This window comes from Pezoporus wallicus, unplaced genomic scaffold, assembly GCF_028554395.1.
Source record: "Pezoporus wallicus isolate ANWC-B61680 ecotype Strahan unplaced genomic scaffold, APGP_CSIRO_Pwel_v1 contig_4309, whole genome shotgun sequence".
Classification (NCBI taxonomy): Eukaryota; Metazoa; Chordata; class Aves; order Psittaciformes; family Psittacidae; genus Pezoporus; species Pezoporus wallicus.
This window is the reverse complement of record NW_026638191.1, coordinates 1,348,048-1,364,506: the sequence shown is the minus strand read 5'-3', so window position 1 is coordinate 1,364,506 and position 16,459 is coordinate 1,348,048. Positions and strand designations below refer to the sequence as shown.

Sequence of the window (16,459 nt, the reverse complement as noted above, 5' to 3'; positions counted from 1 at the left end):
AAATTAAGACAGACTCTTCCTGTGCAGAAAAAGAAGGGCCAGTGGTTACAAGTCGCAACAAAGGCAATTCTAATTAAATAAAAGGAAAAATGTTTCTACCACAAGGGTAGTTAAACATTAGAACAGGGGCCCAGAGAGGCTGTGCAGCCCTCCCAGGTTCTGAGATTCCAGTGTGGCTCTGGGCTGGCTGATGTATTTGATCTATCTTTGTGCAGAGCATTGGACTAGATGACCTCCAGAGGTTCTTCTGGGGCAAAGGATGCACCCAATAACCTCTACCTCCTTCCCCACCCCCCCATTATTAAGTATTAGATCTCAAAGTATTACAACTGGCCAGCATTCTTATGCCCATTTTACAGATATCAGAATTGAAAGTGATAGATATGAAGTGATTTCCACAAGGTCAAGCAGCAGACAAGTGTTACATTTAGACTCATTCCTACTTCAAGGAGATTATATTCCATGTTCCCCTCACCCACTAGTCCCATACTGCTTTTCTATCTCAAGGAACTTCTACATTAACGTAACTATCTGTACAACAGATTAAAAAGCTACCTTTTTGTCTTCACTGATGTATTTTGGTCAGAAATTCCATCCTACCAGCAAGGGAACTATTTCAGCCACCACTTGATTAAATTTCTCTATACTGATTTGTAACAGACAATATGTTTGGTTACCTGTGACATCTTAGCTCTGCATACTTCTGCCTCTCATTCCCTATTTACAGTAGCTGACAGTAAGACCACAGCATAATTGAGTCACTGCCAAGCCCTTCCCTGTTTCCAACTTTTTTGGGCAAGGTATAGCCAGCATTTATTTACTTATATAACACAGTCAGGGCTAGCTAACAGTTAAGAAACTGTGGTCCAGCTTTACTAAGTCAGTTGAATTAGCAAAGATCAGCCTGTCTGTACAAAAGAGTAATAAGCCCCTATAAATTAATTCATAAGATTTTAAGCACTTAAAAAAAATAAATTTTATATGACCCTTTGCTCCTTCTTTTTCATCAAATGACTCATTTTAGTAGTACTCATCCATTACAGTAATAGTTTTTCTACTGTTCTTAGTGATTCGGGAGTTCCCAGAATAAAAACTACTGAGCTACACAATACTCTATCTTCCCCTATGAAGTAATGCTTTCCTGAGATGCTGCCTGCCTTCTCTTGTCAGCTACCATTCCCTTACTTCATTCTCTCCTTCCCTCATCATAATAAGTTATTCATTGTTACTTATGATCCAAATTGTGCAGCCTGCCCTCCAATAAGGACTTTATTTCCTTTAGTAAAGTAAGATCCAATTCATGGCAACAGGACTATATATTAAAGTTTGCTGAGATCTTCCCTTCATATAATTTACAATACATCAGAATTCCATCTTTTCCCCAGATGCCAAAGACTACAGTAGTACTTTCTGTCACTATTTCAATTTTCAGTACAAGTAACTGCTTGTTTGGATAATTCAATCAGATTTTAAGAGGCTAGCTCAGTTCTTCAAACATGATCTGTTTCTGAAGCTATTTAACTTGTCAAAAACAGTGTTAAAAATAATTACACGAGTTGTACATTGGGACACAGATTTCAGTTTAGTGTCTTTACTCCCCCAATACCTGCAAACTAAAGTGGATTTTTTTTTTCCCTAATTTTTTTCAACAAATGAGTAGTAAGCCCTGCACTATTTGCTATGAGAACATAATTACCAGCAGAAATTCACCCCATCACTTAAGCAAACAGAGTCTATTGCTGGAAGTGATTTAATAAGTTATCTCCATGGTAAGAAAAAAAAAAAAGTACTTTTTTTTCTAGCTACTTGATGACCATAATATATTAGAACCTTGAAACTAACTGCTGTCAAGTGACAACACTGACTGAGGGGCAAAAAAAACTGGTTCACACAGACTTACAGGGAGTAAACACCATTACAGAGACTATTGGACTTCTTCCAAGAACAGCATTATCCAGTTTGTTATCCAAGTATTTTGGCCAATGTAAGCACACTGAAGGTAAACAAAATATTTCATGCTTTATGTTTGATTAAAGCTTAAGTAATCTATAGGGATACTTTCAGCATTAATCCAAGTAAGTTGTATTACATGAGCTAGCCTTTCAGATATGAAACGTATCCCAAAACCTGCTCTGAGTTTTGGAAAAGCACCTTGCAACAATTAGGTGAAATGTTAGGCGAAAACAATGAACGCACACAAACTAAAGAACACGGAACAAGGGAATTTTTGTTTCTTATAATCTGAGTCACAGTACCGTGACACACTGCTGAAAATAGACAAAAATCTGCAATGGAATGTGATGATTAAGAACAGCAAGGAAAGCTAACAAAATGTTTGTTACCTAAAGAAGAAATTAAGAACAGTAAAACCAGACACGTAAGAGAGTTTTAAAGGTCCACATTCTTGCCAGTCACAGACCATTCAGAAATGTGACACTGAAAATACATCTTTTTATATTCAGCATGGGGACTTTGGATTACCTGTTTTTCTTCCTCCGGCATATCTTTTTCTAGCTCTAGTAAGTATTCTTCATCTAGTTCTGTCTGCTTCCTTGAGCTAGTCTCATCATTCTGTAAATTCCCTTCATCATCCAACACAGGTTCTTTTGCATCAAAGGAGTCATGACAGTCATGGAAACACTCATCTGCTGTTGTGATATCTTTGGCTGAAGATGCTCTGCATCCACTTTCAATATTGTGGTGATTCTGTGCATCTTGGGGGCCAGTCTCTGAACTCTTCTGATCGGAAAGCTTTAAGTGATCAAGTAATTCTTCTGGTGAATTTGCATCTTTAAACTCTTCCATGTTGGACTCCTTGAAGGGGATAGGTTTTTACAAATGTGAAAGAAAAAGCCCTCATAAACACAGCAGAAATGCCTTGTCAGCAGATGAATCTCTAAACCACTTAAAAGTACTCCTGAAATCCCCCGAGGGAAACTTATTATCCCTCAAGGAAGGGAGGAACCTGTACATGCTTCTTCCATGCACTACACAGCGACATGGGGGCCAGCACACTATTCCCATGTTAACTGACAAGCTCGGACTCCTGGGACCGGCTCGAAACTGCGCTATACTACATCTTTCCCACTGCACTAGGGCGGAAGCCGCACATACTTGCGTACCCACGGGCCTCAGCAGACCCTCGCCCAGACAGGACCCTGCGGAAGCCGTGCAGCAAGCCCCGCCGCCGGCCCCACGCTCCCCGTCAGCCCCTTCTCGACCCCCCAGAGCCAGGCCCCGCGCAGTCGTTCCCGGCTCTGTCTTCTCCGCCCTATCCCAGCCCCTGCCAAAAGGGGCCAGGCTGCAGCCAGCGCCCCCCATGACACCACCACCACCACCACCACCACCGCCGCCGCCGCCGTCGCCGCCTCACCCCGGCCGGGCCGGGCCCGGCCCACCCCTGAGCGCGCTCCCTGCCTCGGCACAGACCTGCGCCCGCCGCCGCCGCCGCTTCCTTCCGGCTGCACCTGCTCCTCACCCTTCACCCCGCGATCGCTTCCTGCTGGACACAGTCAATGGGAGGAGCCCTGGCGTGGCCTGCTGGGAGTTGTAGGCGGGCGGGGAGGGCGCGAGCGGGGCTCGGCACATCTCGTGGCGGCGGCGGCGGGCGGGCTCGTTCCCTTCAGGCAGAGGGCGGGAAGCCGAGGTGCCTTGAGGTGCCCCGAGGTTCCCCGTCGCGCTCTTCCTCCCCGAGGCCGCCCTCGTGCGATGGCGGGGCGCTGGCGCCGAGTATTTTAACGCGGGCACATACATCCCTTTTGCGCACCTGAAAGAGCGACTCGTGGCTATGTAAGCTCCCTGCAAAGTTAGAAGTTGCACCTTGAAACTGCCCTTCTGGAGGCACCGGGCCAGGCCCCTGTTAGGCTGGTGTTGGGTGGCTCTGAGGAGGCCGGGGGCTGCCGTCCCGGAGGCTCCTTAAGGGATCGGTTAGATGTAAGGGAGGTCCGTGGAATGGTAGAACACCCCTCCAGACCTCCCCTTCCACTGTCAGGGAGCTGCCCAGGCTTACCTGAAGTGGGTGAGGAGCGCGGGTGTGTGGTAAATAAGGCACAGGGCACAGCTAGGGATGCTAGGGTGAGGTGCCGTCTCGGGTAATAGCACCTGGCTTGGAAAGATCAGTCGGGGTGAAGAAAAAGATAATAGGAAAGGCTTGGTAGGTGGCCAAAATGAGTGGTCCTGTTTACAGCAGCAGGTGGTGATGGTGGTTCAGGTTTTGTTGCCTGCACTGCTTTTGCCTGGTGGTTCGTTTATCTAGTATAATTAAGCCATGGAATAAAGCTCCCTATCATCTTGCTTTGCATGCATTCTTTGTGTACCCTTCAAATGTTTATCCTGAATCTTGAAACAAAACTGAATTGTCACACGTTCTGGAGTCAAAGGTGTGTGAAGCAGTGCCTTTTATTGACAATCACTATGCTAAGCCATGAGGCAGTTAAGGCATCTCCTCATGAGGTTTTCCTTCCTCTAAACAGCTTTTCTGTAAAAAAGTTCAAACAAACCAACCAACCAACCCCCAACCAACACAAAACTGCCAAAACAACCCACCACACAAAAACCCCAAACCCCACCACAACGTCAAAACACAGCTATAACTACCAGAAAGCCCCTCCATTATATAGGCTGTTCAAGATTCGGGTTAGGTAGAACCTGTTCTGGTGGGTAGGACTTGGTCAAGGGTTATCCTCAGAGAATATGGGTTCTTAAAAACAGAAGGTGACCATTCTTTTATTGAGAGGATGATTTTCTTCTTTCTCCTCATGCTGTGGGGAAATATACCGACTGTTGAAGCCATATCAGGTCTTTTGGAGTTAGCATTGATAAAATACCAAGACAGTACTAAATCTGGCAGAACTCCATTTTTGGGCTTCAGTGTATGTGTCCCAGATAGGGTGCTGAGGAGGAGGTGCATCTTTAGAAATATTCTGAGATGTGTTCTGATTTCTGAACAACTTCTAACTGACATCCCAAGACTTTGATTAAAGCCTGAAGGGGCGGTGGGATGTTTGGCACATCAGAGTTGGGGTAGCGCTCAAAGATTCTGATGCCAGATTCATTTCTGGTCTCAATTTGTTTAATCGCTGCTTCTAAATGAATGTTTCTGACGACTGAGCCTGTTGGTGCCAGTGATGGATGTGGGTATTCACGAGAGATAGGAACACTGCAGTAAGCTGGCAAGAGCATGGCTAGTTACAATGAAAGCAAACAAAAGCTCTATGGTTGATTTTTCTCCCTTTCTCTCTTGATAAAAAGTAGATTCAGCATTCTCAGTATCCCAGCTGCAATGATTTAGCCCACAGAAATGTGCCTTTCTGCTGTTCTGCTAGCGCTGTGTAATTTATTCTAACTTAACAGAAAATATTTTTGAACCTTCTTGCTGTCCTGTTAAATACCATGTCATTTGAAAAGGGAGATTACAGCTGTGATACAAAATCAATCTGTGCAGTTCTGAATTTGCTGAAATACTGTTTAAATCTCCTCTGGCTGTGCGAAGAGCACAGGGGGTTGAATAAATTACAGTATTTTATCCCCAGAAGGAATTGAGGTGGTAAGAGTAACACTGGACATTTGGGTCAGCAACCTATCCAGGATGGTGTGCTAGCCCTTTTTTCCAGGTGAGACCTTACTTACCAGCAAAAGCTCCACAGAAATTGGAACTGCAAAGAAGTTTTGAGCTGCTGCTGATCAAAGCAAGATACTGCCTTGACACTGTGAGGAAGGGTTTTCTAGCTTCCACACAGCTCCAACTTTAGTGGGAGCCAGGATTAAGAACATTTGCTTTTCAGGAATGCCATGGTTCCTAATTTCAGTCCCTGGCCAGCACTGTTGTGCACCCTCCAAAATCTACCTGCTGTCTTTGACTTCTATCCCATGGTGTTACTATTCCAAAATGAATGACAATTTTTCCTTATCATCACATTTTTAAATAGAGTTCCTCAACTTTGACGAAGTGTACCATCTTACTGACTTCATAGGAAAAAGTGTGAGAAAAAGCTAGCACATTTTACTACATGAATTTTCTGCCTTCATCTCCTCTGATATGGAGACACTTTGGGTCTCCCTGATTTTATCACTGGAATCTATTTAGTATTTTTTTTAATTCCAGCCCAGCATAGGGGAAAAGTTGCCACTCCCTGGAATCCCAGTTCCTTGCTTTCGTGTATGGGTGATTATTCCTTTATGAATCTTCACCCTAGATCTCCCAAGAAGGGTGAGCTTTTACATTTTAATAAAGATGGGGATATCAGCAAGAGTCCTTTTTAGCAGTGACCCTTGAGCCTTATGGCTGTGTTTAGGATTGTTGGTTTCCCCTGAGGTTAGCCCTGAGCAAGCTGCAGCTCAGTGAAAGCTTTTGAATCTCTCTCCTGTGGAACTGCTTCTCAGTGCCACTATGAAGTAGAGTCCCAAAGACTTCTCTGGTGTTCAGGAAACAGATACCCACCAGGAGAACTGCAGGCTCTCTGCTCACGGTCAGGGGACCAAGCGTGCAGCTGGCAAGTGAAGAGGCAGAGACTTTCTAACCCCTTATCAGCTATCTGCATAGCCCATGTTGCATGACTTCTGGCATTAAGGTTCCCCAGGGCTGATTTTCTGTATGTCTCACTTTCTCCTCTTTACACTTCAACCTCCCCTACAGGAGTGTTGTGTTCATAGGTTACTTTATGCTTGTAAAACACAAGAACAAGTTGTTATTTCAAACATACACTTCTTAGTACAAAGCACTTACTATACAGGTTATAGGGCAGTTGCCAGTTTTTACCACTAAATCTTACTTGTTCAAACACAGAACATATTACTGCTTTAATCAGTTTTTCAGAACCTCTTAATTCATTGCTGTAAGTGAAAGTGTATAAACAGCTGTAGATTGTATATATACAAACAATGAATACTTGTCATTTGTTTAATCTTCCTGGTGCTAAGGGATTTTTCAGAGCATTGATGTTTGTTTAAGTGAACACCTGTTGAAAAAAATCAAGCACATATAATCCTGAATAAGTAGATGTGTTTGGATAAAATTTCAGCAATGGGAGCCTCAGCTTGTATTGTTGAGATTTACTAGCTGTTCTGAATGGGTTTACCTCTCCTGGTAAGCACTTAACAGAATCGAGGGTCACTGAGTACCTCAAGTGAAACACTTTATTACTGCAACACTTTTACTGAGCCAAGCATAAGATGACGAGGTGAAGTTAGAGAAAGAGTTTATATCTCAGGACTTTACTCCAGCAAAACTTCTTTTTCCTTCCAATTTTTTTTCTGTGTGTTTCCAACCCCACAGCATGATGGTGGTGATTTTATCTGGTATGATCAACAGGCTCAAGTGCAATGCAGTGTGCTGAAAGAAAAGCTGCAGGAAGTGAAGAATGTTGTGTTGACTCTATCTGTCTCAGTAGTGCTGAAAGAAATATAGAGAGACCATTGTGAAAGAAGATTTATATTCTTTTGCTTCTGATATGAACATTTTGTACTAGATTGTATGCAAATACTTTTTTTTTCTTGCTGCTTTCAAGATAAGCTTAGATTTTACCTACCTTTTATAGGTACTAATACTATTATAGAAGACAAGAGGGTAGCAGGGAGGAGTAGAGCATTTTGTTTGATTGTTGATACACATATTTTTAAGATTCATAATAGTTATTCTTTAGTTTGCAGCAATGCCTAACTGGCAGTTGGTGAAATGACGCTGCTGTTTTAATAAAGCTATGGCTAGTCATAGCCTAATATCCTTGAGTTCACTAATACCTTCTGACAAGACCAAATAAGAGGTCCCAATTTCTCATACTTTCAAGGGTAAGATGTTCATAAAATGTAACAATAGACATACAATACAATTGCAGGCTAGCTGATTTAATGCTGAGCAAACTCCTGAGAACAATACCTGGGAACTAAATCTCACGCTGGGACTTTGTAGCTCCAGTATTTATGGCCACATTTCCCAGACAGCTCTGCACACAATTAGGCATTTAATCTGCATGCATAATTACACTGATTTCAGGGACACATTGAGTGGCATTTTACTGCTGAATTTCATGTGCTTGCTCATTTGCTTGATTTACATGAAAAGCCAGAAAGCTGAACATCAGAAAAAAGATGTACCTGCATTCCGAAAAACATTCTGAGTCTTGTGATGACTAAAAGCAGATCTTAGCGTGTAAAAGCTTCCACTCCCTCCTGCAGGCTGGTGATACCCACATATTTCATTTGGTTTTGTGGATGACAATTTTCTAATATTTCATACCAGAAAGTTGCACTTTTTTTTTTTAATGCTTCCATGAACTGTGAGGTATTCCAGTTCTGAGCTCCCTGGATGAACCTTTCATGTTTACACAGCTCAGGACTACGTGGATTTTTTGATGTAACTTTGAGATGATCCTAAACTTGTTTGATCTTGCGTACCATTCTGGTTTCATATTATTAAAGGTGTTAAGGTACTTCAAATCTGAGCTTGAAGGGAGGTTTAAGTTTTGCCAACAAGCAGAACAAAACCCCTGGATTCAAACAGGCAGAGACTATGAGGATTTGCAGTTGAATTTTACAGTCTTTAGCCATTTTTAAATATTTACAGCAGAATATTCACAAGGTAGAGCCAACTTGAGGCCCACAAACTGAGCAGTGTATATGCACTGTTCTTGTTTTTCACACAATGGCTAAGCTTTGCAGGAGGGGCACAGCAGGACTAGAGCAAATTTGGATTATGAATTCTGCATATTAAAAAGATCTTATCTTTGTAGACTATTTCAGGCTTACTCTGTTGCCCACCTGAGTTCAGCTCCTCACAGTAGACTGTTGCATTGGGATCACTGGACTGGACTCTGTATTTACCCAGTCATCAAAGCAGAAGCCTTTGTTGTTTGGTGAAAATGGCTAATTTACACTGAAGTTTATAAACCATTGGCTGCTAGAAACTCCAGGTGTATCTTAAAAGTATGCATTCCCTGAGAAAACATCAGGCTTGTGCTGCTTAAGACGGATAATGTAAATGAATAGGGATACAACAAGAGTTTGCTGACATGGATGTTACAGCGCTTGAAGTCACATTAGGTGCGATACTGGCACAACAGTGTACGAAGTACTGCACTCGCAGTAGGGTACGGACAGGCCATGGGGTGTGTTCTGCAGCTGAGTACTGTCTGTGCTGCTAACACTTAGCAACTCATGCTAACTCATATTTTGCATAAGAAGGGAATTACTTTAGAAATGAACACTGAATGAATGATTTTCTACTAAAAGAATGTGTTATATCTGGAAGCTTCCAGTTAAAGGAGGTGCTTTTCACAGCTTTCATTTTTTTTATAGGTTCTAGTCCTGTGTTGGAGTCTCCTTTTAAAAATAAAACAGAATAAAACTTCAAGACACATGAATTCCCATGGAAATCAAATTGCCACTTCAGGTACTTAAAGTTTAAGGGGGGGGACACGACTCTTAAAGGCATCTGCAGAATGTAGTTCTTTTTCAGTAAACTTGCCAATGAGCTTTACCTCATGGATTTACTGAAAAAGAAAAGAATCACTTCTGGAAGAGACTTCATTGAAATTTTAGATACGATATGTAAGTTCTGTTGCTGCCTTATGAAAAATATTCCTGATTTTACTGTTAAAGAGACTGAATTTGTGGTGTGTAAAACCCAGGGAATCCGGCTGGGTAAGAGAATTTGTGTCGCTCACCCGGAATAGAAATCCAATAGATGGCGATGTTGGATTTTCAAAACCAGGTCCCCATTCCTTTCCTGGTAAAACCACTCTGGTTCCTATTGAAATCAGGGCTGAAGCTCCCCTGTCAGTGCATGGCTGGACTCTTAAGCTAACTAAGAGGAGCGAACTGTTCCATAATTACCTCAGGCTCCAGAGCATATGCTAAATTTACTTTTTGAGACATTCTTTTTTATCTTCACAGTGAAGAAACCAAAGCTCAACAAGCAAAGAAAAAATAATTACAAATTTCCAGAGGTCATAAAAAGTTCAGGTTCTTTGGAAGAATTAAACATTTGCACACAAGTCTCAGTGGAATCAAATTATTGTGCTTCCCAAAGAACATTTTAAAGGCATTTAAAGGCTTTTTAATCCTAGCTATAAATTAAAGTTACTACATCTGCTTTTTAGGTTGATTTATTGAAGAAGTTGTGAAGAATTCTTATTAATTTTAAACATCCATTCTCTTTTTCTTCATGTCTTGGCTGGAGTCCTGTAAAGATTATGGGAATTACTAGATAGGGAGCATGTTCTTCATTGGTCAAGCTAATGTATTTTGACATATGAAATTTCCAGTAATAATACCAGATTTCCTTTCCCTGTCACCTTCCACTTATCTGCATAACCCTATCCCAGTATTTTTTCAACCCTTCCATTGTTTTCATCAGTTTGACTGAGGTTCACATGGTGTAAAATAAGGATCTAACCTGTTAATTAAGACTGTTCTTTGCCTTTATCACTTTGCATGTTTTATAGAGGCAGGATGTTCATTATTCAGCCAGTTTAAATGAATTTCTCTCATTTGAGCTCAAAGCCATGTGAATTCATATCATTAAGAGTATCTAAAGCAGAATTTGCCATAGTGAAGTCACTGACCCATGTGGTGGGATTCTGTGCTGTACCAGAGACGTTCAGTTGGTGCATGCTGCACTGCACACTGGTTTCAGACTTACACCCTCAGTGATGCTGATGGAAAAGTGCCTGAGACATTTTTGTAATCTCTGTGGAGTTCACTGGTTACAGGAATAAATAAAACATGCAACTTTAACATGAAGCCAGTGCTTGATTAAAACCAGCAATTAAGCATGTCATTGTGAATGCCTAAAACGCAGAAAAAATTGTTTCAGACTAATATTATTAGAACTGTGTGATCAAATTTGAATGTGATGCTCCTAAAATTATGGATAGTCTAGGAAAAAGCCAAACCATAGATTACAGCTGAGTATAAATGGAACCTAACTTTATGCTTTTACAACCAAGGCAAGAGAACAGAGCAATGCAGATGTATCTGTCTGTGTCATAGTGACATAAATTGACATAATAGCTTTGCTTTTCTCTACAGGGAGGCTTTGCTTATCTCATAATTTTAGTTATAAACCAAGCACAGAAACATGGTATAGCAAGCTGTCCTGTGACCATTAGGATTAATAAAGGCAGAGTTATGGATTTGCAACCTTTGTCTCTTACACTTCTCCCTTTCATGTGGTATTTTCAGCACCTTCATTCCTCTTCCACGTTGTCCTCTCATATGCCCTTTTCCACATTGTCCCATCTTACTGTGTATATGGGAACATGTGCCTTAGTTGCCTCTGGGCTCTGCATGCTGACCAGCTACTCAGCATGTACAAGCTTAGTAGCCAGCAGGCTTTGAAATTGGTCAAGGGACAGACTTATAAAGGTCTTCTCCTAACAAGAGGCACTAACTTGGGTCTCTTCCCTCTATGCAGCCACGAATTTTCATAGTATGGAATTTAACTCCTTGTTAGATTTGATAAACAATAGAGAGGCTTAAAGGCTATTAAGAGGGTGAGGAGAGAAGCTGATGGATGGACAGACACAATTATTGTGTGATCCTCATTTCTTTTAAAATACCAGGGTAAAGAGTTAGGCAAGTTAATGAGCAATGTTACTTGCAAGCTGTTTTATGTATTCATGTCTTCATCTACAATTAAAGGTGAAAGGAGCTTTGCATAATATATTGGAAAAAGATCTCTGTTCCCAAGTCCAGAATTTTCTATGAATAGGCTAAACCACATCTATTTTTATATCTAGATTTTATTATCTGTTTCCCAGATAATGTTACACACTGTCCAAAATACATGGACTTTGTTGATGCCGTTCAAACATCATGCTTGTTCTCAGCCACTGGCACAAATACCTCCACACAGGCAGGAGAGTGGAGGAAAAAAACTGCACAGTTTACCACAGAAAGAATGGTTAATGATGCTTTGATTACTATGTGTTCAGAGAGAAATTTCTCTTCCACTTCACAGACAAACCAATAATTACACATCCCAAGAGAATAATGAGGGATTTTAGAATCATTTGAGTGTATAAGTATACAAACCTAAACCAGTAAGTAATGGATAGAGAGAGCTTAAGAATATATATTATTTCTGTCAGCTGAGCAGATGGCTCCAGTGAGCCACTTACATGAAAATAGCTGTTCCCCTTTCTTCTGTGAGCCTTTGGAGGCTTTCTTTCATACTTAACATATTTGCTAAATGCTATACATAGGTCTGCTAGGAAGTATTAAACTCTTGTAAGACAAGTATGTGGAAAAATATTTGATGAAATAAAAAATATGCCCATCACAGAGGGTTATCTAGGGTGATAATAAAATCCAACCAAATACTGTTGTCTATAGATTGTGTGCAGTGCATGTAGAGAGTTAGGTGTTGGACGATGGGATGTAATACAAAGTAATTGGGAGAAGCTTAGCTAAAATCTGCCTGCTGGCATGTACTACATGGCTGGGAGGACAGAACAGTTGGCAGAGCAGTTGTTCTGGAGGGAGTCCTGGGTTCAGTTTTTGCTCTAGGGATTGCCTTAAAACCTAGAGGAAAAGATTTACTGGATGTTTCCTGTAGAAGCCATGCCACTATACAGTTGGGATCTCAAGATGCATTGAGCAAGGGAGGGGAATGCCATGCTACAGTGCTGAAGACAGCCAAATGAAAATGAGGAGTACAGTTCTCTGCTCCTTGCACTGGTTGTCCAGATTCTTACCCAGCCTGGAGGTGAAACATGAAACAGTCGTTAAGGCAGAGGCTAGAATTTTCCTCAGCTCGTGCCCTGGCTGCTGTGTTACTGCTTCAGGTGTTTCTGCTGATCTCCAGAGTCATGACTTTCATTTTGCGTGAATAACATGCTCAGTGAGGATAGAAGCTACTACCCCTTCTGTCCCAAAAGATCATAGTGGGTGCAAGCAGTTTTTGGTTCCATAAAAGAGACTTACATTAGCATCATGTGTCTTCATGTTCTGAAGTATGTCTTTTTGACTGCTTCAGGATGGAAATGGTGTTTCTTTGTCTGATGCATCATGCCTGTGATGCTATGTTCTGCCTTATGAAGTGTGTGAGCCAGAGCACTGCCAGCATGGTTTGGAACAAAGGTAAGCATATCTGTTGAGTGATCAAAACAGAATCTAGTTTATTTTGGTGGGAATGAGCTGGTTAGTTTATGGCTACTAACAGGAATAAGCAGTTGTTAGTATATTGATATTTTCCTACCATACCTGTTGTGTATTATCATCTCCTGCATTGTGCAGTTTTTATGCTCTTTTGTGTCAGGTGAAAGTCAATCACAGAAACTGAGAGCAGAGAGCACATCTGTTGAATAGAAAGTTGCTATTTTTATATTTTCCAAACTAGAACTGCACTTTATAATATTAATTCTCCCTCTTCTCTCCCTGTCACATTGGAAAGATAATAGAAAACTGCATTTCCAAAGAGTAAAGAATGCAGAATGGTCTAGAGTTTCAGTCTCATACAGTTGGATTGATTTTACCATATCTCTCTTCAAAAATAAGAAGCACTTTTGTGATAGCTGAGTGCACTGAAGCCTAATGGGTTTAATTTATGTGCAGCTGAGCTGTAACAATACTCCATGAGCCATTACAGCTGTGCCTCTCAGCTGAATGGCTTTGTACGAGCCTCTAGTTAGCGATTAAGCGCCACACAGTAGCTTAACCTGGAGAAATTCACTGTATTTTACGAACACCACCTGTGCTAAATGGCAGCAACTCCTCTTTGGAGGCAAATCTATTTGCCCACAAAATGGGTTCTTCAGAAGGTTTGTTAATATGCGTTAAAAATATGCATGATGGAGTACAGTTGCATCTGATAGACCCCCATTATGTGCCAATTGCCATTTCACTAGGTTCTGGATGTTCTGCTTGTCAAATTAATTTTGGCTGTACTAAAAAATTGGGCTAATATGGGCTTGTCCCACAAGGTTTGATGATGATGCTCTGACCCAAATAGTTTTTCCTTTAAAGGAAAACATTGCAACAAATGAAGGACTGACAAAAGGAAGAGGGTGATTTGTATAGCCTCATTTGGGCTAGCTTTGCCTAGTGGAAGTTGTAGAAGATTCCAGTAGTAATAATAAAGATATTTACAATAGATTTGTTCTAGAGAAGTCAAGTAGGCTTGGAAGGGTCTCATATTTTTAGGTGCCATATCCGACTTTCTTGTCTGTAAACTTTGTGGTCCGTTCTTTGTGTTGGGTTTTGTGGTTTGCTTTGTTTTCTTTTTTTTCATTCTTACAATCAGTTTTATTGTCTGTATCTTCATAGAAGCTGTGGCTGGACGTGAAGTATGTGGTATTGGCAACTTAAGGGCAGATGTACCATGTCTGTTTTGAAGTCTTGCATAGTTTAACGTCTTTGCATAGATGAGACCCCACTGGTTGCTGAGTAGAAGAACAGTCTGTATGGTACCCTGGAACAAGGGGAATTCATGAGACAAAAAGTAAAGAGTTTAGAAAAAGAGCAATCATCTATTTGTTTTTGGGAAGTCATGGAATACCATGCATGGCTATGGAGAACCTGGTGTGGCATGATGTGTACATTAGCCAGAAAAAAGCTTGGTGAAATGTATTTTTGAGAAATATTAGGAAACCTTCCATCTTATGTGTTGCAGCTCCAGTCTTCAAATTTAATTGGGCAGTGATTAAGAATGAGACACAGTTTGTTAAACTTATATCTGCAGCATATAGCAGGTATTGTCTGATCTTGTTCTCACTTCTTTCTGTTATCACTGGTTGCTGTGCTGGAGTCTGCAATTTTTCCTTCATCTGTCTGATGCTAGGGATTGTATGAGATGATCCCTTAGGATGTGGCCTAAAGAATAAAAATGGGCTTGATGTTTTAGAAATGTCAGAGTATATTTGTTTTAATTGCCTGTGATTATTTCCAACTTCTTGTTTTCCAGCTTCAGCATGGTGAATAAACTTATTTTCCTCTTCTTGTTTTCCCTAGTATCAGAAATCCCAAAGCAGAGCTTCGCTTAGTTTCCTGTTTTCTTGGCAAGGACGCATAACCTAGTCGTGTCCTCAGGGAGGCTGCCCTTAACATACTTGCAGGATTGGGCTTGAGGAAGGGAAGCACTGTAAGGTAGAGGCCCTGTGGCTCCTGAGCCACATGTTTTGCATGTTGTTCAGCTGTGCCTCGCACACTAGGTAGCACATGGGAAGAGCAGCAGTGCTGTGGCTGGCTGGGAGAGAAAAGTTAACAGAGGTGGATGAGTTCATGCTGCTGTCTTAGCCGAATCCAGCAGCCTTCCAGGTCAAATTTACAGAAGAGCAATGTATCTACTGGGGAAAAATGTTACTGACTGCCAGTGTAATGCCTTCTCTTCTGTACTCTTTAAGGCTTATGGGACATGAGTCTTGTTTTTTTTTTTTTTTTTTTTTTTTTTTCTGAAGATTTTGATATGTGATATGATAGATAGTCTACATGGCTGCGACTAACATGATGTTAATGCGTATGTTCTCCTGATCAATTGCAATGTTTAGAGAAAGCTGCTTTTTTCTCAGTACTGAATTACTGAAATTATTTTTATATATTAAAAACAAAAGCCCAAAACAAAAAACAAGCCAAACCCAAACAGTAAGAAACTTTCCTTGTAATTTTTGTGACATTGTGTGTAAAAATGCACAAAGATGTTAAGTACGTACAGGTCATTTCAGTATGGGATAAAAGTCTATCTGATTTAATAGGTAATTAGAGAATTGTGCCATTGTTTTAGGAGCTTAAATGCTACTCAGAGATCACACAGCCTTTCTTAGGACTAGAAACTAATTAAAAGAATTATCAGTCTCTGAGAACAACATAGTTAAAGGCTTTAGAACAACAGAATGCTCTTTATTCTGAAACCTTGCAGTATCACTTAGAGATTCTCCAATATGGATAACCACTTGGATTTACTTTACAAGTCACATGTGACTCAAAATGTAGCTGAAGTGTGCTGTAAGGTGCTTAGATGAAACAGATTTATTTGCAATTCAAAGTGATGTTGAAGAAGCTTTACAAAACCCAGAAGTGTTTGGCAGACACTGTCAGTTCCTTCAAAAAAAATTAGAATAATAGGTTAGAAGCACAGTTCTTTGCTGTTTAGAAGCCCAAAGAGGATAGCTTCGTACTAGTATATCACAATCAAATAGAATGTTCCTTATGACAACCTCAATATACAAGCAACAAGAGTTTGTTTAACACTTTAAAATTTGATAAGCCTTGTCCTTTTAAGAGGAAATTAGGGCCTTCCCCACAATCAAAATGGATTTATTAAAATAGGAGATTGGTCATAACTTCAATCAGGATAACACTTAAAATATATTTATGTGGGTCTTACTATAAGAGGGCCATGGGAAGACCTTGGAACATGACTTTCCTATCATTGCTTGCTGAGCTGGAGGATATTTCATCTAACCACAAGCCAAATCCATCTGCATCAATGAGAAAATGCACATTTAAGGAAAAGAAAGGAAGTGGC

General features: G+C 40.8%; 1 protein-coding gene across 1 annotated transcript in view; it reads right to left on the bottom strand.

Annotated features, from left to right (window-relative positions):
- TTC1 (tetratricopeptide repeat domain 1) overlaps positions 1-2,872 on the bottom strand; it is a 29,143-nt gene extending 26,271 nt beyond the window's left edge. Inside the window, exon 1 of the mRNA XM_057409851.1 lies at positions 2,482-2,872. Coding sequence (XP_057265834.1) covers positions 2,482-2,805 — 324 coding nt within the window. The 5' untranslated portion in view covers positions 2,806-2,872. The remainder of the gene's footprint in view (positions 1-2,481) is intronic.
- Positions 2,873-16,459: the final 13,587 nt, after the last annotated feature.